This window comes from Dipodomys merriami, unplaced genomic scaffold, assembly GCF_024711535.1.
Source record: "Dipodomys merriami isolate MVZ:Mamm:240054 unplaced genomic scaffold, mDipMer1.0.p SCAF_28, whole genome shotgun sequence".
Taxonomy (NCBI): Eukaryota; Metazoa; Chordata; class Mammalia; order Rodentia; family Heteromyidae; genus Dipodomys; species Dipodomys merriami.
In genome coordinates, this window is record NW_027204270.1 from 16566587 (window position 1) to 16589267 (window position 22681).

The window sequence follows — 22681 nt, forward strand, 5'->3', positions numbered from 1 at the left end:
ATGGTCTGGGTGATCCCTGGGATGGGTTGAATTGCTTATCTCATGATAAATAACCCTTCTGTATGATGACACTTCTTCCTATGCAAGCTGCTGAGGGAGGAGGTGAGAGGTCACTGTGGGGCTGGGCACAATGGAATCCAGTGATGAAGGGAAGGCCAGCAAACCCCTGGTGGGGTGTCACTGGAGGATATGGGCTTCTGCTGGAAAAAGAAGCCAGTCTACCCACTGTACCCCAGTGTCCACAGTGCCCATTCTCCCCCCTTTTAGCTCCCTGCCTCCAGCTCACTGGGGGCCTCTGTTTTCTAAAGCAGCAAGCAGCCTGCATGGTAATTACTTTTGGACTTATTAAGCATAATTATCCCCTAATTGCACACAACCAGTAATTACTGTGGCTGCTACCAGGGCCTTATCCAGGCAGTGCTGCCTGCAGCACTGGGGTCCAACTCCCAGCCGGGGCTTGAAGTGGAGCTGGACCTCCCTGCCCCAGAGTTGGGGGCGTGTTTCTGGAGGGGGCTGCTGCATCTCAGATCTCCAGGCTGGCCTCTTTCAGCCTGGGCCCGGACTGACAAAGGAGGGACTTGCACTCACTAGCCCCAGGGCCACCCCGAGCTCCAGCCAATCAGCACTCGTCCAAGCCCCTCTCATCCTCTGTGCTTGCCTGTCTCACCGGGCCTTTACCCCCTGCTGCCATCTGGGAGCACAGTCTCTAGGGTCTCTTCCTTTTCTCCTTTGCCCTCTTCTTTTGTTAATTTGTGTGTGTGTGTGTGTGTGTGTGCGCGCGCACGGGCGCATGTGCTCTCGTGCACATGCACATGTCTACTAGGGCTTGAACTTTAGGCTTGGGTGCTATCCCATAGCTTTTTTCACTAAAGGCTAGCACTTGGTGGCTAACTGGAGATAACAGTCTTACAGACTTTCCTGCCAGAGCTGGCTTGAAAGCTTGCTATTCAGCTCTCATCCTCCTGAGTAGCTAAGATTACAGGTGTGAGCTGCCGGTGCCCTGCCTTCGCCGCCTTCTTCCCCCCCCCCCCCCAAAGCCCATGATCATTGCCCTGTCTATTTCCTTCAAGTATTTATTGTGTTTTTAATGTTTTCAGGACTGTTCTAGGTGCTAGGGATACAATGCAAAGGCAGGGAGAAGTACCTTACATACTTATTTACTTTCCCAAGCTTATTTTCTCCCTGGGAGAGAAAATGAACAAATAGAAAGCAAGTTGTGTGGTGTGCTGGAAAGGACTGAGCTCTGGGGTGGGGGAACAGACATGGGTGATGAAGACAGGGTTGTTCCATTTTCTTTTTTTTTTTTTTAGCTGAGAGAAGAAGAATGTGCATGGGACAGCCATGGTGAGCCTCTTGCAGAAGGGGACTTTTGAACAATAATGGAGATGCCGGGCTACACTCTGATACCATCTGGGGAGTGTTCCAGAAAGAGGGAACAGATGGGAACAAGTTTGGCATGGTTGAGAACAAGGAGGAGGCTGGGATGTCTTAGAGAGGAATGAGGTCATGTACTTCACGAAGAAGTACAGTGTAGATTGCGAGGACCCCGAGGCTGCTTTAAGGACCGTGGACTTTTCCTGAGCAGAGTTGTACCCTCATCCCAGTCACATCTTTTTCACTTTTTTTTTTTTTTTGCCGGTCATGGGGCCTGAACTCTGGGCCTGGGCGCTGTCCCTCAGCTCTTCAGCTCAAAGCTAGCGCTCTACCACTGGAGCCACAGCACCACTTCCGGCTTTTTCTGTTTATGTGGTGCTGAGGAATCGAACCCAGGGCCTCATGCTTGCAAGGCATGCACTTTACTGCTGAGCTACCTTCCCAGCCCCCCAGTCACATCTTTTTAACCCCATTCTCTCTACACAGACTTGAGGGTCAGGTGGGAGGCGGTAACCCAAGGAGGAGGGGCAATTGCAAGAAGAGAAGGGAGGGGAGGGGATTGGCTAATGAGGTACCACAGAGCAGGGAGGATTCCAGAAACATCTTCAAGGTGAAGTGGTAGGATAAGCTGTGATAAGCTAGACACAGGCATAAGGGAGGGTCAGGAATGAGGCCAAGTTGGCCTCCAGAACTAGCGAGATTGAGCTGTCATTGACACTTTAGGGACTGTCTGGGGTTGGGGCAGTGCTAGGCCCCAAGCTCTTAGGGAGCCAAGGGAGGGCTCAGTCAGCCAGAGATGCAGGTCTGGCTGGAGGGGTTCAGGTGAGCTCTCCTCATACAATGGCATTTAAAGCATCCAGATACTCATCCAGATGTGCTCACCTGTTCAGTAGAGAGGTTAGAAGCCAGAGGCTGAAGGTCTGAGCTTCTGGGTCCCCTGGCATGGAGCCTGGGTTGATGGGGTGACCCCAGAGGAAGAGACTGGGAGTCAGGGAGGAAGGAGGGAATGCAGAGAGCTGTAAGAAGTGACACAGAGGCAGCTGCTTCCGCTAGCCTGCGTCCTTAGTCTTTGCTAATTCCTCCTGTCTCTCCTCAACTTCCCTTTCTTCTTTCTTCATTCCCCCCTTTCTCTTTCTCCCCCTTCCTCCCTCCATTTTGCCCTCCCTCCCTCCCTCTCTGTCCCTCTGCCTCTCCCTCTCCTCTCACCCCTACAGTAGGTTTCAGACCTCCAGGGGTGCTGTAATCTCTGCCAGCCTGGCAGGTGCCAATCTGGCAGCCACCAGCCCACGGGCCCGTGCCGTGCCTCCTGCCCACATAATGCGTTCTAATATTTATTTACACGCCTTCTCAGACTATTATTTATTAAGGTATCGTTGCCAACTGTGGGTCGGCTAATTGCTTTTAATGTGCCCCCTCCCGGTTCCCAGGGAGATATCTTTGTGGTAGAGGAAACAGTGCTGCTTGCTGCTTGGAGGATGTGTTGAGAATGGGAGGGGGGGGGACTGTGGTGCTGTGTGCAGTATTGGTAGGTATTGGGTATGAAGCCCAGGGTGGGGTCTTGCCATAGGCAGGGCATCTAGGGATCAAGCAATGACACAGGGGTGGGCCCTGATGGGGACTTACAATGAGCAGGGGACCAAAGGATGGTGCAGGAGCCCAGCTTGGGTCTTGCTTGCAGTGGGTCAGGGACTTGGGGATCAAGGGATGATGCAGGAGCCCATGTGGAGCCTGGACTGGGTTCAGGTCTGAGCTCAAGGCCAGCAGGAATGAGGCTTGGACAGTTGGGGCTCCTGTGACCCTGGGCAGATGGAGCAAGGGCCAGCCTCCCTCCCTCCTCCCCAGCTGGAGGTAGCCTCTTCCCACCCCGCTGGCTAGGTGCTGACTTCACTTAGCTTCTGTTGGAGAACACTGGGATTTGGGGTAGGGACAGCCGTGCTTTGCTGGGTTTGGAGGAGCCTGTTATTGCCAAGCTCTGAGGTGAAGGGAAGGGATGCAGGAAAACAGTCTGGGAAACCCTTAGCAGATGACCTTGGAGAGAAGAGACGAGACAGAGGCAATGGTGAGCAACCAACCCCAGGGCAGCCTGCCAGGGCTGGCTTCTGCCACTCCTGGTGGAGGCCTCCCCACCACACATCTTGCCTGGAGCCCCCATCCCCTTCATTTGTATAACCTGTTGGAGACCATAGTCTCCAACAGAATTGGGGGAGCTCTTCCACTTGGGGGTACTTATAAAATTTTATGTACTTAGATACAATGTCTGTCAATTTTCAGGCCTTGTCACCCACCCTGAAAATCCTCTCTCTGGGCTAGAAATCACAGCTTATTAAACAAACAAAACTCAGAGCTCAGTGCCCTGCCCTACTCTACCTGGCAAAGACTCACTTAGACATGACTGTGCAGTGTCTCCTGGGAGCTCTTAGGAACCACTGTGGCCAAACACTGATGAGGGAGGTGTGGCCATTTTTTTGGATGGGTAAACTAAGGCACTGTGCCTTTAGGTGACTTGCCCAGCCAGAGAGAGGCAGATGCTGGCTGGTGGGCTGGACCGGAAGTTCTTGCTGGGCGGGACCGGAAGTTCTCCAGTGCCAAACCTCTGATTGGTGATGGTTGACATTCCACCGGGTCCCTGTGCCTGTAGGGACCTTGTCCCTGTGGTGGCTTGTGGAGCTTTCTGGAACAGAATCCAGAGGGTCTGCTTGGGATCAGGGATGGCTGTTGGCTCCGGAGAGCCCAGGCCCTGTGTTCCCAGAGCTTGTTTCTCCATGCTTAGAGCAGATCTGTGTCTATCCGGGTTGGACTCTACCTCCTGAAAGCCAGAGGCTTTGGTCCAAGGAAAGAGTCCTGTCTGCAGGAGAGGTGACACAGCTCAGAAGGGCTGAGGTGGGATGGGATGACCTACTACCCTTCCACCTTTGTATGTTTTGGGCTCAGGGTGTTGAACTAGCTCAAGTTGGCCGATTTTCAATCCACCTCCTTTTTTTTTTTTAAACTAAATGGGGACACTGAGGTCTGGAGAAGGGACGGGACTTGCTGAGTGTTGAACAGCATGTAAACTTGAGGTGCCTGGTTGGTACAAAGTGGGGGGCTGGCCAGATGTGTTTCTGTGGGCCCAGCCTTTCCATTACTCCGTTTCTAATGCAGCTGGGACCTGGGTTGCCCAGGCTGGGGTTTACCTGGTGCTTCCTCCTTGAGGGGGCTGCAGTGGGAGTGGGGTGAGCCTTGGCAAGCAGTGGGTGACTAATAGGGCCAAGACATGATTCTCCTCCAGTGTGCTGAGGCTCCAGCTACCTTACTGAGGAGGGAAAGGAAGAGCTGTGGGATGGGGATGGTACTGGGGCTTGAATTCAGGGCCTGCTCAAGGCTAGCACTCTACCACTTGAGCTACAACTCTCTTGCTGGCTTTTGTGGCTAATTGGAGATAAGAGTTGCAGTCTCACAGTCTTTCCTGCCTGTGCTGGCTTGGAACCATGATCCTCAGATCTGTGCCTCCTGAGTAGCTAGGATTACAGGTGTGAACCAACAGCACCCAGCTCTAAAATCTAGAGCTCTATTGGGGACCATGGAAGATATTTTAGAGCGGTTCCCTGGCTGCAGTGTGGAGGCTGAATGTGAAGGGGTAACTTGGGGGCAGAATATGAGGGCAGAGGTTACAAGAAAAAATTCAAATGGGCAGTGATGAGGGCTGAGGCTTGGGTGACAGCGAGAATGGGGGGATGTAGAAGTGGGGTGCAGAGCACAGCGAAGGGAGTTGGGGTCTTCACTCCCTTATGGTCTTAACTGCCTCTTCCTCCTCCTCCTCTTCTTCCTCCCACTCCTCCTCCTCTTCTTCTTCTTCTTTCTTTTTTCTTTCTTTCTGCCTTTCTTTCCTTCCTTCCTTCCTTCCTTCCTTCCTTCCTTTCTTTCTTTCCTTCTTTTTCTTTCTTTCTCTCCTTCTCCTTCTCCTTCTTTCAGTTATGGGGCTTGAACTCAGAGCTTTTTTCACCCTAGGTTAGAGCTCTGCCTCTGATCCATAGCACCACTTCCAGTTTTCTGGTGGTTAACTGGAGATAAGAGTTTCATGAACTTTCCTGCCCAGGCTGGCTTTGAACTGCAATCATCAGATCTCAGTCGCCTGAGTGGCTAGGATTATAGGCATGAGCTACAGGTGTCTGGCTTGCCCCCTTCCTATTCTCCTGAAAATTACTGGCCTTTTTACCTGACCAAATCCCCATTCTCAGCCAATGTATAAAGCTCAGATCCACCCTTGTGGGAGTAATAAAGAGATTGTCCCCCAAACAGACCCCCATGGACAGTGCCTTGAAGAGTGTGTGGCCAGATGGAAGAGACAGAGCCTTATTTAGAAGTACCCCCCCCCCCAGTCTGACTGAGGAGTTAAATTCTTTGACCATAGAGAGACCCCAGCTAATATAAGAGGGCAGCTATGCAGCATCTGTCTTAGTAGAATTGGGAACCCCCAGTCTAATGGAAAGACAGTCTAATGGAAAGCATGTATGAATAGCATATACCATATGGAGGTCTGGGAAAGCTACCTGGAAGGAGCAGTCTGTACATGAGGCTTGTGGGGTGGGGAGAGGGGATGGGGGAGGGAAGTGTTGTGAATGTGACAGAGAGAAGGAGGAAGAGGAGGAGGAGTGAGCCAAACAGCAAAGGACCAAGGGACTGATCACCTCCTTCCCTAGTCACAAGTATCTGACCAGCACCACCTCTCAGTGGGCTTCTGTGCCAGCATGAAGCACCTGTTTTCAGCAGAGAAGAAGGGCTGTTGGCACGGAAATAGGTTGGGAAAGCAGTCTTCATCCTGGCCTCTTTGGTTCCCCGTGGGCCTGGTGTGTGTTGTCGTGGGTATGGAGGCAGTGCACACCCACAGCGCCCTCTGCTGGAGCATTAGAGCAGCACTGAGGGCTTTTTATGCAGAGGCAATTCCTGTAACCTGTCCCTGCTTTCCTCCAATATGGAGAAGACAGGGGCTGGGTCAGCTCCAGGAAGGGCACCATCCTTAGGATGACAGAGGAAGAGGAAGCCATGGCTTTGCTACAGCCAGCTGAGTTGGGGGGGGGGTTCAGGAGCTGAGAATGGGTGCTATCCTGGCAGTCTGGAACCCTTGCCCAGCAGGTGCCATCCAAGTGACTCGCGTCTCAGGTATGTCACAGAGGGCACAGGTCTGTTTTCCTCAGAGGCTTCAGCTCTGGAGCTTTGGTTGTGGACATGTTGGATGATCTCAGGAGCAGAGGATTCTGGGTGATGCTGAGAGGTAATGAGGAAAACTGGGCAGGATGGCAGAATGGCAGAGCTTGGCAGAGCTGGCTGGGCTCTGCTTGGCATTTCCACCCCATTGCAGGCCAAGATGAGGGTGAGCTGAGCCCAGGGGAGTTCAGGCTTCTAGACAGGATGGTGGTAGGGAGACGTAACAGGGCTGTGCAGGGACTGGGTACATAGTAGCAGGCACCCAAGTGGCCCAGAAACCTCAGCCTCACTCCCCGCCCTCCCCCGCCCCCGACTTCCTCAGAGAGCCACTGATATCCAGTATATTCTTCCCAGTGTGAGGGGTGAGGAGACATTGCTGTCCCAGTTGGAAATGTACACACACACACACACACACACACACACACACACACACACACACACACACACACACACACACACACACACACACACACACACACACACACACACATACAACCTATGCCTTTTCAGAAGGCATGATGGGAGATCAGAACAAAACATCAGGTTGTCTCAAAGGTTGAGGCAGAGTTGGGGCTTGTACGAGTCAATGAGGTCCCCAGGGGCTTTCTAGTCCCCAAGCTTGGAGCAGAGGTGAGCAGTAGAACTGTTTATCTGTCTCCCTGAAGTCATTGCTCTGCAGGAAACCAGCCACAGGCCTGGCTGGGGGCAAGGTTTCCATTGGCATGCAGTTGTAGCCTATAGCATCTCTATTGGCCTGGTTTAGGGGCTGTTAGCCTATCACAGAAATGTTTTGGCCTATTGGAAATTTCTATTTTAGTGAGCCATTCTCTCTGAAATCTGCAAAGGTGATTGGCTTTGGAGAAGCTGTGATGAGATTTCCAAATGAGCCTTCTATTCGATTTTGGAGCCAGCCTGTGCTGTGTGGGCCCTAATATAACACAGGAATAGATACTTTTTTTTTTTGTCGGTCTTGGGGCCTGAACTCTGGGCCTGGGCTGTCCCTCAGCTCTTCAGCTCGAGGCTAGTGCTCTACCACTTGAACCACAGTGCCACTTCTAGTTTTCTGGTGATTTTATTGGAGATAAGAGTCTCACAGATGTTCCTGCCTGGGCTGGCTTTGAACCATAATCGTCAGATTCTCAGCCTCCTAAGTAGCTAGAATTACAGGAATGAGCCACCAGCACTTGGCTTAGATAGATTCTTTAGAATAAATGGTGTGTGTGTGTGTGTGTCCACACATTGGTACTGGGGCTCGAACTCAGGGCCTGTTCTCTGCTTGGCTTTTTTGCTCAAGGCTGGCTACTTGAGCCATAGCCCTACTTCTGGCATTTTTTTGGTTAATTGGAAATAAGAGTCTGACATATTTGTCTGCCTAGTCTGGCTTTGAGTCTTGATTCTCAGATCTCAGCCTTTTGTGTAGCTAGGTTTACAGGCATGAGCCACTAGTGCTTAGTGTGGACAAATGTATTGTGACCATGCATTGTTTCTGAGAAAAACCTGAAACAAGGGGAAGAGTTCAGGAGAGAGATGGCAGCAGGCATGGCTGCTCAGCTGATTTCAGTTCAGTGTGGGTGTCCTGATGCCCTCCAGTCAGCACCAGCATTTTATTCCTTCTTTACTTTTCAACTTAGAAATGTCAGTTCCACAGTACAGCTTCCTAACTTCAAGCTAAATAAAAAACATATACAGTTACCCTTTGCTATAGACTGTCTCTAGTTCAGGAAAGAAAGAGCAAAAACAGTACCAGCAAACCAATTTAGCTCCAATGGACAGCTGAATTGGGACATCATGGTGACCAAAGAGCAAGGAACCAGGGAGACAGGACAGGCACACAGAGACACATGGCATGGCGTAATGGTGCCTGAGCTGGCCTAGACCTGGTCTCAGGTCAGGGGGCAGGGTCACAGGAAATTCCCATTCCCGACACTGGACTCTACCATTCCAGACTCTACCATTCACCAAGTGGCCAAGGTGGTAATGGCCAGACCAGAACTCCCTATTTCATTTGGCAATGACCTTTTTAGTAATATTCCTCTGAGCTCTCTTTCTGCTTCTAGACTTCCCCTACTGTTGTTTCCTGGGTTCCTCCAGATAAGCCATCTGTCCTGAACCCTTATCTCAGGCTCTGCTTCTGAGGAACAGACTGTGACCCACTTGTCTGAGTTTCACCACGACTGTGGCAGTTTTAAAGAAGAAAGCCCTCCATCTCAGCAACCTCCATTAGTCTTATACAAAACCAGCCAGTCACTTACTTCAGGAGGAACTCAAGTCAAGACAAAAGTGGCTCACTCACTAAGCAAGGCACACAGATCCTGGAACCACTAGTTTGAAAGCCCAGTGCAATGGGCTCTGGGAACAAAAGAACAGATGCAAGTATAAGTTTGTCGCACTGACAGTTTTTATGAGCTGAAGCCTGTGGGTGCACAATTGCTGCATGTCCAGATCAGCCACTCCTTGATGACAGACATATGACAACGGACAGACTGCACCAGACCCAGGACAGGAGTCATGAAGTATTGATGGCCATTAACTGGCTGCCATCCAGGATTGCAACATTGACATATTTGGTTACCAGGCAAGAAGGTGACGGAGAATCGGGGAGCAAGGATGTGTCCTAGGCCAGGAGGGGAGAGGGGGGAGAGGGGTGAGCAGTGAAGAGACGGGGTAGTGTGTTATAGGCACTTGAGGCTCTCACTCGACATGCCACTTGAGCCAAAGCCACCAGAGCCAGTAGGAAATCCCTGCCACGTATCGCTATGGACAGGGCGTTGAGACCAGGTGCTTTGCCGTGGAAGGGAATGCAAGCTCAAGACAGCTGGTCCTGAGCCAAGAATCTGTGGCCCAAGCAGGTGAAATCTGTCTCTGTCTGGTCCGCAGCCTGGGAGGCAGTGCTATTGAAAAGGCTGGTCAATGGGCTGAGGCAGGGGTGGGTCATGGGGATAGGGTACGCCATAATAGGGGGTTGGAGGCTTGGCCCTTGCTGATGCCAAGCTCCTCACCCTCAAACTTGCATCTCTGTGGATTACCCAGCTGCAAAATGCCACACACGCCCCTGCCCTGGTTATTTTTACACTGGCATTGTGGAATGTGCTATGTTACAGCCGGGGGATGTGCCCGTGATTTTAGTTGTTGACTTCTTTAGTCCCTGCTAAGAATAATAATAAAAAAAAAACCTGACCTCTTCCAAGCACTAAAGCAATGAACACCCCCCCCCCCCACTCGCCCACTCCTGTGTTAGCAAAACCTTCTTTTCCATCTCCAGGACACTAAGGATATAGAAGGCATTTGTGGGTTTTTTTTGGGGGGGGTATCACTCAGATTTACATACAATTATATGAGGGGCAGCTTGTTGAGCCCCAACTGGCAAGTGCTGGGGGGAGGTCACTTATGTCCTAGCCAGGCAGGTGAATAGGGTAGCCAATCATAGAGGAGGGGACAGACTGTACCCCAATAAAGGAGGCCCCCCCTTTTCTCCCTTTCCTTGAGAATCCTTATCAAAGAAGACTGGACAACAGAGGAGGAAACTTGGCCCTTAAATAAGGGAAGGGTCAGTGGAGCACAACTAGGATTTAGGAGAAACTTCTAGAAATCTTTATGGACAGGTGAACCAGCTAGAATGGAGGAGATGGAGCCCTCGCTTTTTAAAATATACATCAGAAGAGCAGGCAGAAGGGACCTTGAGTGGATCTACTCCATTCATCACCACAGCCAGGGCCAGCTGCGGTCAGGGAGAGCAGGGGAAATCACCCATTTGCCCTCAGGCAGGTGACAAGGCTGAGAAATGCAGGGAAAGGCTGGAGCCTGGGGCTGCTTGTTTACAAGTTCTGTGTGGATTCACCTGTGTGCATGACCCAGCTTTCTTGGGTCTGGAGTGGATCTCTGCAGCAGAGGGGCCTCGGAGACAGGGCAGTGTATCTCCTTGAGGCAAGTGGAAGACTCTCAGGGCAACCCTGCTGCAGGAGTCCCCTAGCCCAGCTGGACAAAGAGCCCTCAGCTGCAAGGCAATATGCCATTGTGGTCAACCCTACACAAACCATAATGAGGACTGAAACCACAGGGCCCAGATTTGTCAGTGGTGCTAGTCTGAGGTTTTGCCCACACGGTGGCAGACCATCTGTTTGGGGGAGTGTGGTTGACCAGGCTAAATCACTTGACTATCAGAGATTGGGAAAATGGCTCCTTGAAGAGACTTCAAATGTTTCTTGCCAAGCTCCAAATTGGCAGGGACAGCATCTTCCACATCCTCAATGGTACTTCCTATACCTGGCATATGATAATCACTCCAGAAAGCTTTTGGGATATCAAGGCCTCACAAACCCTTAGGGAAATGCGAGACCAGCATTTCCTGGTTGAGGAGCCTGGGTAGAAAGCTGGTATTGCATGCTGGTGAAAGCACACAGAGCTGGGAGCCCACAGAAATCTGTTCTGTGGTTACCCCCATATCTTGGTCCACTGAGCACTTTCTCATGGGTGGTTTATTCACCTCACCCGAGCCACAGGTTGGAAATGCAGATCTATTGTTAGCCCATTGTTGTATAAAAGACGAGACAGGGTCTCACAGGAACAAGCCTTTGGCCAAGAGTCACCCAGCTTTCTGGTGGTGGGGAGAGCCAATCTAGAGGCTTTCTAAGCCTCGCTTGGTGTTTCTGCCACTGAAGGTAGCATGGAGATTGGCCAGGCAGTGCCAGTGGGCAGGCATTTCTATAGGCAGTGCAGGCTGCCAGGAAGGCAAGGACTGGTTTAACAAATGAAAGCAGATTGATCCAAATTCACCTAGACTAAGAGCAAACACCTTGATGTAAGTCATTACCTGAGGCTCCTGTCTGTGGTTTAAAACTAGTCAGTCCCTCCTCTGCTTGGCCAACTTGGCTGAAAGTTCTGGAGGCCTGGAAGTCATACCATTGGAGTTCTTTTACAAATGTCTCTAGTCTAGATGTCTCCTCTGCACCCTCAGAGTTGTTTAAAACCAAGGGGAAGTTGTAGCTCAACTGTTGAACTGAGTGGGAGAGGGCAGGGTTTGCTAGAGCTGGTACGGGCTGGGTCTGAGCAGTTTGGTGGAGGACAAGTTTGGGTTAGTTCCTCACTATTCAGTGGGCTGGACTGCCCCCAGTTCTGGTCATTGTCAATCCAAGACACTTGGAGACCCAGAATCAGGCAGGACCCGTTCAGTTCCCACCTGGCAACGTGCAGAGCCAGTCAAGGTTACAGGGCAGGCAGACCGGGAAAATTCAAACTCATGAAGTGGGTAGCATTTTGGAGACAGAGAATGGAGGATTATCATAGCATGGAGAGGACCTCCAGGATCTGAACATCCAGAGAGGGGAACCCCCTGCCCAGACACATATCAAGGCTGAAGCGAGGGGTTTGGGCCTCGAGCTTGACAATTTGCCTTTAGTGACCAGCCAGGAATAGATGCCAGTTATCATCCTTGCTAGGGCTGCTAGCTTAAAGGAGGTGTGGGTTTTTGTTTTTTGTTTTTGAGGGTGAGTACAGGAAAATGACAAGCATCTCCTCACACCTCATTGGGGATCAGACAGACCACCCAAAGCCTTGCCCTGTCAGTGGCACTGACATTGAGCCAGCAACCCAGACTTCATCCTGTTCCATCATGATGGCTCAGGGTCCCTAGCTTCTAGGATGGGTTTCTCCCCATAGAGTCTGAAGCATAGCCAGCTATGGAGCAGCAAAGGGACATTACCCAAATATGTGAAAGGGCCGCTTGGATGGCAAACTCCTGCTGGGAGATGGTAGGTGGGCCAGGCATGAGGGCTGGGATGGGTGCAGGGCACCCACACCCTGTGGGGAGTCCCTTCTCTCTTCCCACTGCAGGCTCTCTGTGGGAGCCCCTCTCCTCCCCTCCAGCCCCTGCTGCCCACGGGAGATTCCTGACTCTTCCTAAGGCTGGGACTTGAGCCAGATCCCTCAAGTCCCTGCTGGTTGGTTCAGTCAAATCTCCAGGAGAGAGATATCTGTGGGGCTTCATCGTGGGGTCCTGGGAACAATTCTTCAGAGAGAATTCTGGTGACAGGGCTAAAGCTTTGAAAAGAGATACATTATGGAGTGTACAGCCTTCTGGTCCTAAGCTTGTGAGGTCCAGATCTACTGCCAAGAGAGGCCATGGGGTGGTGGTGATTGGACAGTTTTATATTAGCCATGAGACTGGGGTCCATCAATTCCTGGGTATCATGAGATGAAATTGGAGTTGGGGAACCCTCAGAATTCCGGCTTTGATGTTTCAAGATTGCTTGCTTGCATGCATCCATCCTTCCTTCCTTCCTTTCCTCCTTCCCTTCTTCTTCCTTCCCTCCTTCCTTCCCTCCCTCCCTCTCTTTTTCTCTCCTTTTCTATTCTTTTTGTGTGTGCTGGTACTAGGGCTTGAACTCAGGGCCTCAGGTACTATCCCTTAGCTTTTTCCGCTCAAGGCTGGTGCTCTACCACTTGAGCCACATCTAGCTTTTTGGTGGTTAAGTGGAAATAAGAGTCTCACAGCTTTCCCTGCCTGGACTGGCTTCACACTGAGATCCTGACATCTCGATCACCTGAGTAGTTAGGATTATGGGCATGAGTCACCAGTGCTCAGCACACAAATTGTGCCTCTTAGCCAATGCTGCCATTCCCAATCCACCACAATCAAGCATGGTTTTCTGTTGCAAAGTTGTTCTGTCTTTCCTACAACGTGGCATAGTTAGACAGAATCCCAGAATCCACTATCCCAGAATGCAATGCGTATGACAGTACCTCTCTAGTCCCTCAGCAAAAGTGGGTAGAGTTATTATTTCAGGCCTGTGTGAGCTGACTGTTTTCTGGATGATTTTTGCACAGGTACAGCTTCATGCTAACACTTCTGCTCTCAGAGCTATATCCCCTGGCCCTGCCTACCTCCTCTTCTTCTGAAATAGGGGGTCCCGGATACTCTGCAAACCAGTACTAAAAATGTACTTAAGGAAGTTTTCTCACTCAAAGAAAAGATCCTCAAATGACTCTTTGGTAATAAATTGGGAACGATGGGCCTCCAGTTGACTTGGAAGTGGGATTTGGGAGTCCTGGACTGTCACCATGGAGACAAGAGCCCACCCCACAATGCAAAGAGGAACTCCCTAGGTACCTAGGGAAGGCTTGTAGGTCTGGGTATACTTGCCACTGGATCTCTTATGTACCCCTTGTCTATTTGAGGGGTACCTTACTGTCTATTCTAGGCCCACAGTCTTCTAGAGAAAACTCAGGCTTGAGTGTTTTCTCTGGTCACCTCTCAGTAATAGTAAGCCTCAGGATCACCTGAAAGTTTGGACAGAATGGATTATAGACACCATTGCAAGATCTAGTCCAACTCCCTCATCTAACCCTCTTATTTTATAGATGAGGAAACTGAGGCCCAAACAGGGGCAGGAACTGACCTAAAATTGTAGAGCTAGGTGAGAGCTGAATGATAGCAAAGTTGGGGTTCAACTCAGGCCTCCCAATGGTCAGTCCAGGGCTCTTTCTAGCAACCATTATATTGGCTACAGCTCAAAAATGGTCCCCTTCCTGTCCCCTTCCCTCCCCTCCCCCTTACACATAATTGGGGTTATAGCAGAGCATGTTGAATTCCAAGCTCTCGTCCCAGTGTCGCAGGAGCACGAACAGCTGGCGGGCAGCGGCCTTGAGTGTGCCCCGCGTGCGGCCCTCGGGTACCTCCTGCTGCTCCAGCCATGAGTTGGCCTTGGCTGCCACCAGCTCCCATTCAATAAAGTAGGAGGCTGAGCTGTGCTCCAGCCAGGCCAGTGCCACCACGGTGGCCCACATCTTGCCGGTGTGCTCCACCAGAGACCTGGGCTCCAAGCCTGGCCTGCCATCAGCTGAAGGCTCTAGGGAGCTGCTGTCACCAGATGTGTGGCGGGGTGTAGGGAGGATGCACAGCTGTGGGTTGGGGGTCTTAGGATCAGACTGGCGTGTGGTGAGGGACATCCGGTGGTAGGTAAAGGGGGAGGTCCACTTGAGTTTCTCCATGGGGATGTGGATGGCCTCGCAGAAGGCTTGGTTGAGTAGGAAAGCGCCGGAGGCCAGCTGCAGTGACACCTGTAAGGAGGAGGGGGAGCCTGCTCAGTGTATCTCAGACTTTTTGGCTCCTGGATCTCCAGGCCCATGCCATCGTTCGGACTCACAGTCAAACCCTCAGGAAGTCCAATCACAAATCTTTGCTCCAAACCTGCCTCCCGTTCTGGGCAGGCCCAGCCTGGCCTCCAAGACTGACTGTCCAGCAGCCTGGCCTTGCTCATCTCTTAATCCTTCCTTGTGCATGGATCTATCTGTAACTCCCAACAGGTCTGCTTTCCAGATGGCTCCCCAGTCTGCTGTCTGCCTCCTCATGCGGACCCTGCCCCTTTTTTTTCTCCCTGTCCCTCAATTTAACCCATCCTCTTGTACCCAGAGGTGGCACCGTAAGGCTTTCCAAAGGCTCAGTTCTGGGGCTCCAATCTTCTATTAGAGCAAGTTGAGAAGGTGATAGTACTGATTTATAAGGCCTTGCACTGATTTATAAGGCCTTGCACTCCCTCACCTTGTTTATCCTGGACTCTCAAAGTCTCTGTCTCTGTCTCTCTCTTTAACCATAACCCCGTGTGCATTTGGCTCAGTCATTTCCTTGTTTGGAAAGTCACGCTTAATTCCACCGCCAACTCTATCTCAGGCCTGGGTTTTTATGACATCCCTTCCCTTGGCGATTCAGAGCGACACCATAGACTTAGGTCTTCAAGAGTAAGTTGTCGGATGAAGTACAAAGTGTCTTCTTCCTTCGAGGCCCCTGTGACCCCCCAATCCAGAGGAGGCGGGACATGCCTGCTGCTTGGACTCCTCACTCAGAAGCCTGCTCCAGCCCCGAGCTTCCCACCCCACCCAGCCACTTGCTAAAGACAGTACTTGTCCCAGGGGTGTGAATTTCACCCGTTTGTGAGTCATTTCAAGGCTTATTTTTATGTACTGCAAAACAGACACACAGAGATGGCACCGTAAAGTGTAACATTCTTCTGAATTTTTTTTTTAAGATAAAGAGAGAAGATTGCAAAGAATTTTCCCGGAGGCGGGCATTGTTTTCTAGCCACACCCTTGGGCTCCTGAGGTGTGGGTGTGGGGGGAGGGGGGCTTGTGCCAACTCTCTCTGCCCTGCTGGATGCTTGGGTGAGAAGCTACAGGAGGCTGTAGAACTCAGAGGATCTGAGCTCTAAGACAAGATCTTCTCTTTGAAGAGGGGGTGGGGGGAGCAGGGTGGGTAGGTGGGATCTGAGGTCTGGGGCACTCACCAGGGGTATATAGTCGAAGTTCTGGTTCCCCGTAGTTGACTCTGGAGCCTTGACCAGAGACTTGCCCAGGAAGCCCTTGGCTGCTCGGGTCAACAGCCGGGACTTGGTAAGAGTCAGCCTGTGTGGGTGGGGGCAGAAATTCCGCATCATCCAGCGCCCCCAGTGACTGCCCAGAAGCCCCTGAAAGTCAGGGCCAGAAGGACCCAACAGTCTCTTCCTCCCTCACTTGAAGCTGGGGAAGTGGAGGCTCCTAGTTAGCAGCAGCTGGCTGGCAGGAACCAGTCAGCATTCCTGAGATACCTTCCTAGGTGTGTTTGTATTTGAAGAGACCATGGGCATGAGTAGGGAGCTACTTGGGGGTGGAGCGGTGGGCAGAGGAGGGGGACACCTGGCAGCTGGAGAGCCAGAAGCCAGCCTGTTGCATTGTCAGGCTGGACCTGCCTTTGATCTCTCCAGCTAGGGACAGCTCTGGAAAAGCAGGAAAGCAGGTCTTCATGAAGACCCCACTTACTTGGATCCAAAGAGATTCTCGGAGACCTTCATGGAGGGCATGACATTGCTGGGCAGGCTGTGCAGGGGACCTGGAGAGCCACAGAAGGACAGATTGAGGCCTGACAGGTGACCTGTCCCAGTGCTGACTGCCCAGCTGGAGAAACAGAGTCTCCGAGCAAGACAGGGGAGATCTGAGCAAACCAGCAGGGTTGGAATGGGCAAGAATAGGTAGAGTGGGGCTGGGAAGGTGGCTCCGTGGTAGGGTGCTTGTCTCACATGCATGAGGCCCTGGGTTTGATTCTTCATCACCACATAAACTGAAAAAACAGGAAGTGGTGCTGTGGCTCAAGTGGTAGAGCACTAGCCTTGAGCTGAAGAGCTGAGGGACAGTGCCTAGGCCCAGAGTTCAAGTCCCACAACTGACAAAAAAAAAAAAAAGTATAGGTAGAATGGCCCAAGCTCCCCATTCTCCACCCCAAGGTGGTCCCTAGCACCTTCTGGGTGGTTAGCTGTGGGGGCTAAGACAATTTCATATTAACTGTCCTCAATTCCCAAGTAGAAACATGGAGCTGGCTCCCTGGCACACTGCCAGAGGACAGGAGGCTGAGTGCGGTAGGGTAAGGGCCTCTCTATTGGAATCTAGAGCAAGCTCTGTCACCGACTTGCTATGTGACCTTGTGCCCATCATTTGCTCTCTTCAGCCCTCAGTTGCCCCATTTTTTTGGGGGGGGGCTCCGGTCATGGGGCCTGAACTCTGGGCCTAGGCCTAGGCGCTGTCCCTCAGCTCTTCAGCTCAAGGCTAGCACTCTACCACTTGAGCCACAGCACCACTTCCAGCTTTTTTCTTTTTGCTTATGTGGTGCTGAGGAATCCAACCCAGGGCCTCAGGCATGCAAGGCTAGTGCTCTACCACTGAGCCACCTTCCCAGCCCCCGTTGCCCCCTTTTTAAGTCAGAGATCATTCCTTTCATTTCCTGGCTGGTCTGAGGAAGCAGTGAAGTTGGCAATGCTCTGTTGGTACTAAGACACCTCCCAGACCCATGACTACCCACTCATCTCCATTGTAATTAGGTGATGGTGCAGCTTCCCACCCACCTTCGGAGGCCGCGTGCTTCTCCCGGGCAGAGGACAGGACCTCGTTGAAGGTCACTGCTGGGCTTTCCTCCATGCCTGTGACACAGAAAGTCAGTGAGGGCTAGTTTCTCCTGGTTCCCCCTGCCTTCCCTCTTACACACCCCTCCTTGTGACTGGCTGTGCGGTCCTTGGGAATGTGGCATTCTTTACCAATGTCCTTTGCAAATGGAAGCTAATGGGACCCATCTCATGGGCTGCTGTAAGGTTTGATGATAGGATACACAGATAGTGCTTAGTGCCAGGCAAAAAGCCTTGAGTGCACAGACCTCATAGAGAAGCAGGAACAACTTGGGGGTTCAGGGTGGGAGTCAGGAGCAGGAGGAAGGCATCTCCTCCACCCTAGGAGGAGGTGGAGAAGGAGGCACTCCTGCAGGCTTTCTAGGAGGCAAATGGAACATGGCTCTGACTTACCAGAGGGTTCTGAGCCTGTGTTCCTCTCTGTAAAGGGTGAATAATCACACATGCTATGTCCAAAATGCTTTATTGGGATGATTATTTATTATTGTTAATAATAATAATAATATTTTGTTGGTCCTGAGGCTTGAACTCAGGGCCTGGGTGATGTCCCTGAGCTTTTTTGCTTGAGGTGAGCATTTTACCACTTGAGCTACAGCTTTACTTCCAGGTATTGAATGGTTACCTGGATAGAAGAGTCTCAGAGACTTTCCTGCCTGGGCTATCTTTGTACCGTGATCCTCAGATCTCAGCCTCCTGACTGAGTAGCTAGAATGACAGGCATGAGCCACTGGTGCCTTTTCAAGAGTGGGATAATCTCCTGTCAGGAAGCATCCACATCGTAGAAGAAGACTAAGGTATAAATACCTTCTACACAGCCTCTGTCTCCCATCAGGAGGCCATTACCTTAGGCAAGGCGGGACTTTGCTCATTAACCCAGCTCTCAGTGAACTAGAGACTGAGTGACTGAGGCAAGCAGGAGGAAAGCAGCAGGGAAGCTTAACCTCATGACCACTGGGGTGGATATTGGGTGTAATCATTTGCTCTATCGCACATCAGCTATGTGACCTTGAGTGAGTTACTTAACCTCTCTGAGCCCCACTTTCCTCATCTCTTCTCTCTCTCCTTCAAGATACTTGTGAGGTGGTATGAGGAGAACAGTGCTAATCAGTGAAAACTGCCAGTGTTGGGGCGGTGGGGTATATATAAGAGTTTAGGCACCGAAGCCTCTCACTATTGCATTGGGCCATGGGAAGACAGAGATTTGTGATGTTTTTTGTTTTTGTCAGTTGTGAGGTTTGAACTCTGGGCCTGGGCGCTATCCCTCAGTTCTTCAGCTGAAGGCTAGCACTCTACCACTTGGGCCACAGCACCACTTCCAGTTTTCTAGTGGTTAATTGGAGATAAGAGTCTCATGGACTTTCTCGCCCGGGCTGGCTTTGAACCGTGATCCTCAGATCTCAGCCTCCTGAGTAGCTAGGATTCCAGGTGTGAGCCACCAGCGCCCGGTGATATTTGTGATTTTGATGCAAGCCACAGACCACTAACAGCTAAGCTGCAGAGAAGAAAAGGGTAGACAGGAAAGTCCCTGGGAGCTTGGCATGGCTCGGTAGGAAAAGGTCCCCTGGGGTTTGAAGTCCTCAAAGGGACCAAGGGACCAAGATGTTGGAGAAGCCTTTAATTCTGAAGAGTGATTCTGGGTGTCCACTCATTTGGCTTCTTTCTCTACTCATCAATGCCCATGAACACATTCTTGCTGCTCACATCAAACATTTTTACAGTCTGATGACCTGGTGGGCCCTCTAATGCCCTCCCGATGCCCAGTAGCAGGCCGGATGACCCCCCTGTGCACACAGGGCAGCAAGAAAGGGGTTAAGACCATGGATACTCGTAGGCTGTGTGCACACATTCAGGCTGCAGGGTGCTGGGCAGCCATTCTGCACATGACAGGAAGGCCATGTCATGGCTTTTGAAGGTGCTCAAGCTGTAGGCATCCAGAAAGGGGAAGCTGGAGGGAGGCAGGCAGATGGAACCACCCCCCTGTCCTCTGCTTTATGACATTTCCTGGCATTTGATGTCCCAGAGGCTGAGACAGTCACTACAGGAAATTGAAGGTCATAGGGCAACTACAGGGCAGTCAATCGAGAGGCCCTGTCGCTCTTGGTTCTCTCTGCAGCCAGCCACATGAACAGTGCCGAACTTGAGTCAGGTGGAGCCCCTATGCCCACCCATAGGCTTCTGAGTCGGGGTGGCCTGCCCTTCCCCTCGCCCTGTCTGAGGGCCCAGAACGCAGGCTCAGAGAAGACCCACTGGGTTCTCAGACATGAGGACGCTGGAACACCAGGGGCGCAGGCTTTGGAGCACAGGGCTGTGACTCCGAGGCTCTGAAACTTACCGTCTCCGGAGGCTGGGTCTTCTCTGAGCATGGCTTGGGACCGTCCAAAGCTAGTAGAGGCATTCCTCCACTGTCGGGTGAGGACCCGGGAGCTGATCATCCGATACGAGGTACCTGCGCAGAGGGCAAAGGCATGAGCTTGCTGCATGTCACACGCCCATCCTTATCTCTCCCCCGGCTGCCTGTAACGGATCTGGCTCCTACCTTCCAGTGTGCGTAAGGCGGGGAGGTGGGGGCTACAAGGCAAGACTGGGAGCTTCAGAATCAGGAAGACCTGGGTCTGAGGCCCACTACCATCTCTAATTGGCTGGCTGGCATGTGAATCCCTCTGGAGTTTCCATTTCCCCATCTGGAGAATGGAGACAATACCCTCCATCTGGCTAGGCAGATAGATCGCTGAGATCATATGTACCTGGGAAAAAGCTGCTTTTCTCAGGAACTCTGTTTGCTGTTCTAGAGACCCAGCTCCCAGCTCTCCTGCCCCTGAAGGCCTGGGTAGCTGCCAACCTTTGAATTCCTGGGCATTTCATGTATGGAAGAGGGATAAAGTCAAAGCCCTCAGGGATTTAGGGAATATCACTTTTAGACAACACTAGTCTTCAAGTTGTTTCTTGAAAAAAAGAAAGAAAGAAAAAAAAAAAACAAACCCTGAGAGTTGAGCTGTGCATGGTGCTTTAAGCCTGTGATCCTAGCTACTTGGGAGGTGGAGATCAGGGGATTGGAGCTCCAGGCCAGTCTGGGCAGAAACATTTGGTAAGACTCCATCTCAAACCAATGACTGGGGGCTCATTTGTCTGTGATCTCAGCTACAGGGAAAGCACCATGACCAGAAAGTGGTAAGTACCTGGCACCCCTAGCAACACAGGGCAACCAAAGTAGGAGGGATCATAGTCCAGCCCAGCATGAGCATAAAATTTGAGACTCAAAAACATTCAATATAAAGAGGAGCTGGAGGTGTGACTCAAGTGGTTGAGCGCCTGGCCAGCAAACCAATGGCCCTGAGGTGTATTGGGAAATACAAGCTTTGGGCCATAGTCTATTCTGTTAGCTCCTCCTGAGTGCTCCTTTAGAAGAGAGAGCTTCTGACCTTGTTTAATCTAGGGCCTGCTAAATGGTATTTCCCATGCTGATCTGTCCAGTTTTGTGCTGGGCAATTAGCTATGGACAAGACAAGAAACCAGGTCTGCAGTATCTTAGCTCCCACACAGGGAGGGAAGGGGTCTGCATTGGTCTATATAGAACTTGGAGTGAGACACTAGTCAGGCCTTTGACAATTTAGTACCCAGGACTCATTCCTAGATGACTGTCAGTGAAGTCATTTGTATTTATTGTGCATCCTTTTGTATTTTGGATTTTTCTACAAGGAGAACACATAGGTATTACTTGTCTATGGGGGCAAAAATATGTTCACATCATTTTCTTTTGGTGGGAAGAAGGACCCAGAAGCTCCCTACCACTGGTCCTCAACCATCTGCCAGGGCCTTTTTGTTTCTAGGCCCTACCTGACACCCTCCCTACAGGGAAGGGCTCCCTTGTATCCCAGCCCCTCCCCTAGTGCCTGGGCTGAGTGGCACTCAGGTGCGGCTACCCGTGTGCCTTACCAGAATTGGGGTACTCCACCACCATGGGCAGGTAGCGGCTTTTGCTTGTATCCACAGGCACGAAGGCTGTGTACTTGCTGATGATGTTGCAGGCCTTGCTGGTGTGCACAGCATTCACCTGGTAGCGGCGATTGGACCCTGGGGTGGGGCGAGGGGGAAGAAGGGGGAAGGCTGGGGTCATGCTGTTTGTTCTCAGAAAGTCCCACTTGTGCCAGGCACTAGTGGCTCATGCCTGTAATCCTAACTATTCAGGAGGCTGAGATCCGAAGCTCACACAGGGAAGTCTGTGAGACTCTGATCTCCAAGTAGCCACCCAAAAGCCAGAAGTGAAACTATGATTCAAGTGGTAGAGTGCCTGCCTTGAGTGAAAAAGCTCAGAGACAGTACCCAGGCCCTGAATTCAAGTCCCAGCATTGCCACAAAACAAAACTCAAACAAGAACCCCTTCTGTCTGTCGTCCTTTTATATTTTAATTTTGTCTAATGAGAACCTTGCTGCAGGACTTCATGGGTCTAGAAGGAATGTAGTTGGGACAAGTGCTTTGCAAAAGGGGTAGAAGAAAAAATAACATGCATTACCCCAAACCACAAAATAAAATATACACAAGATTATGTAAATAAACTAGAAGCCAAAAATAAAGCAATCATGTAACTCTTCTTGTATTTCTATCTACCCTTCAAGATCCCACTAGTCAGTTCTGGGGAAGTCTGTCCCAATTCTTGAATGCAATTAGCTGCCTACCATCCTTGTTACATAATTCTTGGATCCCTGTGTCTCTTTGGGATAGCTCTTAGGACAAATGCACTCAATTAACTGTTTGGGTAATGGTTTGATCAATGCTAGCTTCTCTAATGGTCTGTGTCAAGCACTCATAAAAGGAAGTAGGGGGGGGATTGCTCTACCTGGTAGACCAGGCCAGCATTAGCCAGGACCCCAGGGGATCCACAGTAAGTCAATGGGGATGATGTGTGTGTGTGTGTGTGTGTGTGTGAAAGAGAGAGAGAGAGAGAGAGAGAGAGAGAGAGAGAGAGAGAGAGAGAGAGAGAGAGAGAGAGAGAGAGAGCTGTCTACAGACTCTGTGGAAAAGGTGCTATTGTTCCTGAGAAGCTACTGCCATTGCTCTGTTTCTGATCCCTACAAGGCAGGAAGGGGGGCAGCACTGGTGGGGGGGGGCGGGGGAGTGGGATAGGGCAGGGGTGAAGAAGAGGTTGGAGAGATGAGGAAGGCTTACAGTGGGGGAGGGAGAGGTGAGGATCTCAAGGGCCCAAGAG

At 51.3% G+C, this 22681-nt stretch overlaps 2 protein-coding genes across 11 annotated transcripts in view; one reads left to right on the top strand and one right to left on the bottom strand.

Annotated features, from left to right (window-relative positions):
* The window catches only part of Pla2g2c (phospholipase A2 group IIC), a 247216-nt gene that overhangs the window by 73165 nt on the left and 151370 nt on the right, over window positions 1-22681 (top strand). For 3 of the 5 annotated variants that reach the window (XM_070037763.1, XM_070037761.1, XM_070037762.1), the window contains exon 4: window positions 1311-1344. The exons of the other annotated variants lie outside the window; for them this stretch is intronic. The gene's annotated coding sequence lies outside the window, so the exon portion shown is untranslated. The remainder of the gene's footprint in view (window positions 1-1310; window positions 1345-22681) is intronic. 5 annotated transcript variants of the gene reach the window in all.
* The window catches only part of Vwa5b1 (von Willebrand factor A domain containing 5B1), a 61912-nt gene continuing 48182 nt past the window's right edge, over window positions 8952-22681 (bottom strand). For all 6 annotated transcript variants that reach the window (XM_070037753.1, XM_070037752.1, XM_070037754.1 and 3 more), the window contains exons 17-22: window positions 21411-21548; window positions 19810-19923; window positions 17421-17495; window positions 16345-16414; window positions 15834-15951; window positions 8952-14613 (exon numbers count right to left, since the gene is read on the bottom strand). In XM_070037753.1, the coding sequence (XP_069893854.1) occupies window positions 14107-14613; window positions 15834-15951; window positions 16345-16414; window positions 17421-17495; window positions 19810-19923; window positions 21411-21548 (1022 nt within the window). In that variant the 3' untranslated portion in view covers window positions 8952-14106. The remainder of the gene's footprint in view (window positions 14614-15833; window positions 15952-16344; window positions 16415-17420; window positions 17496-19809; window positions 19924-21410; window positions 21549-22681) is intronic.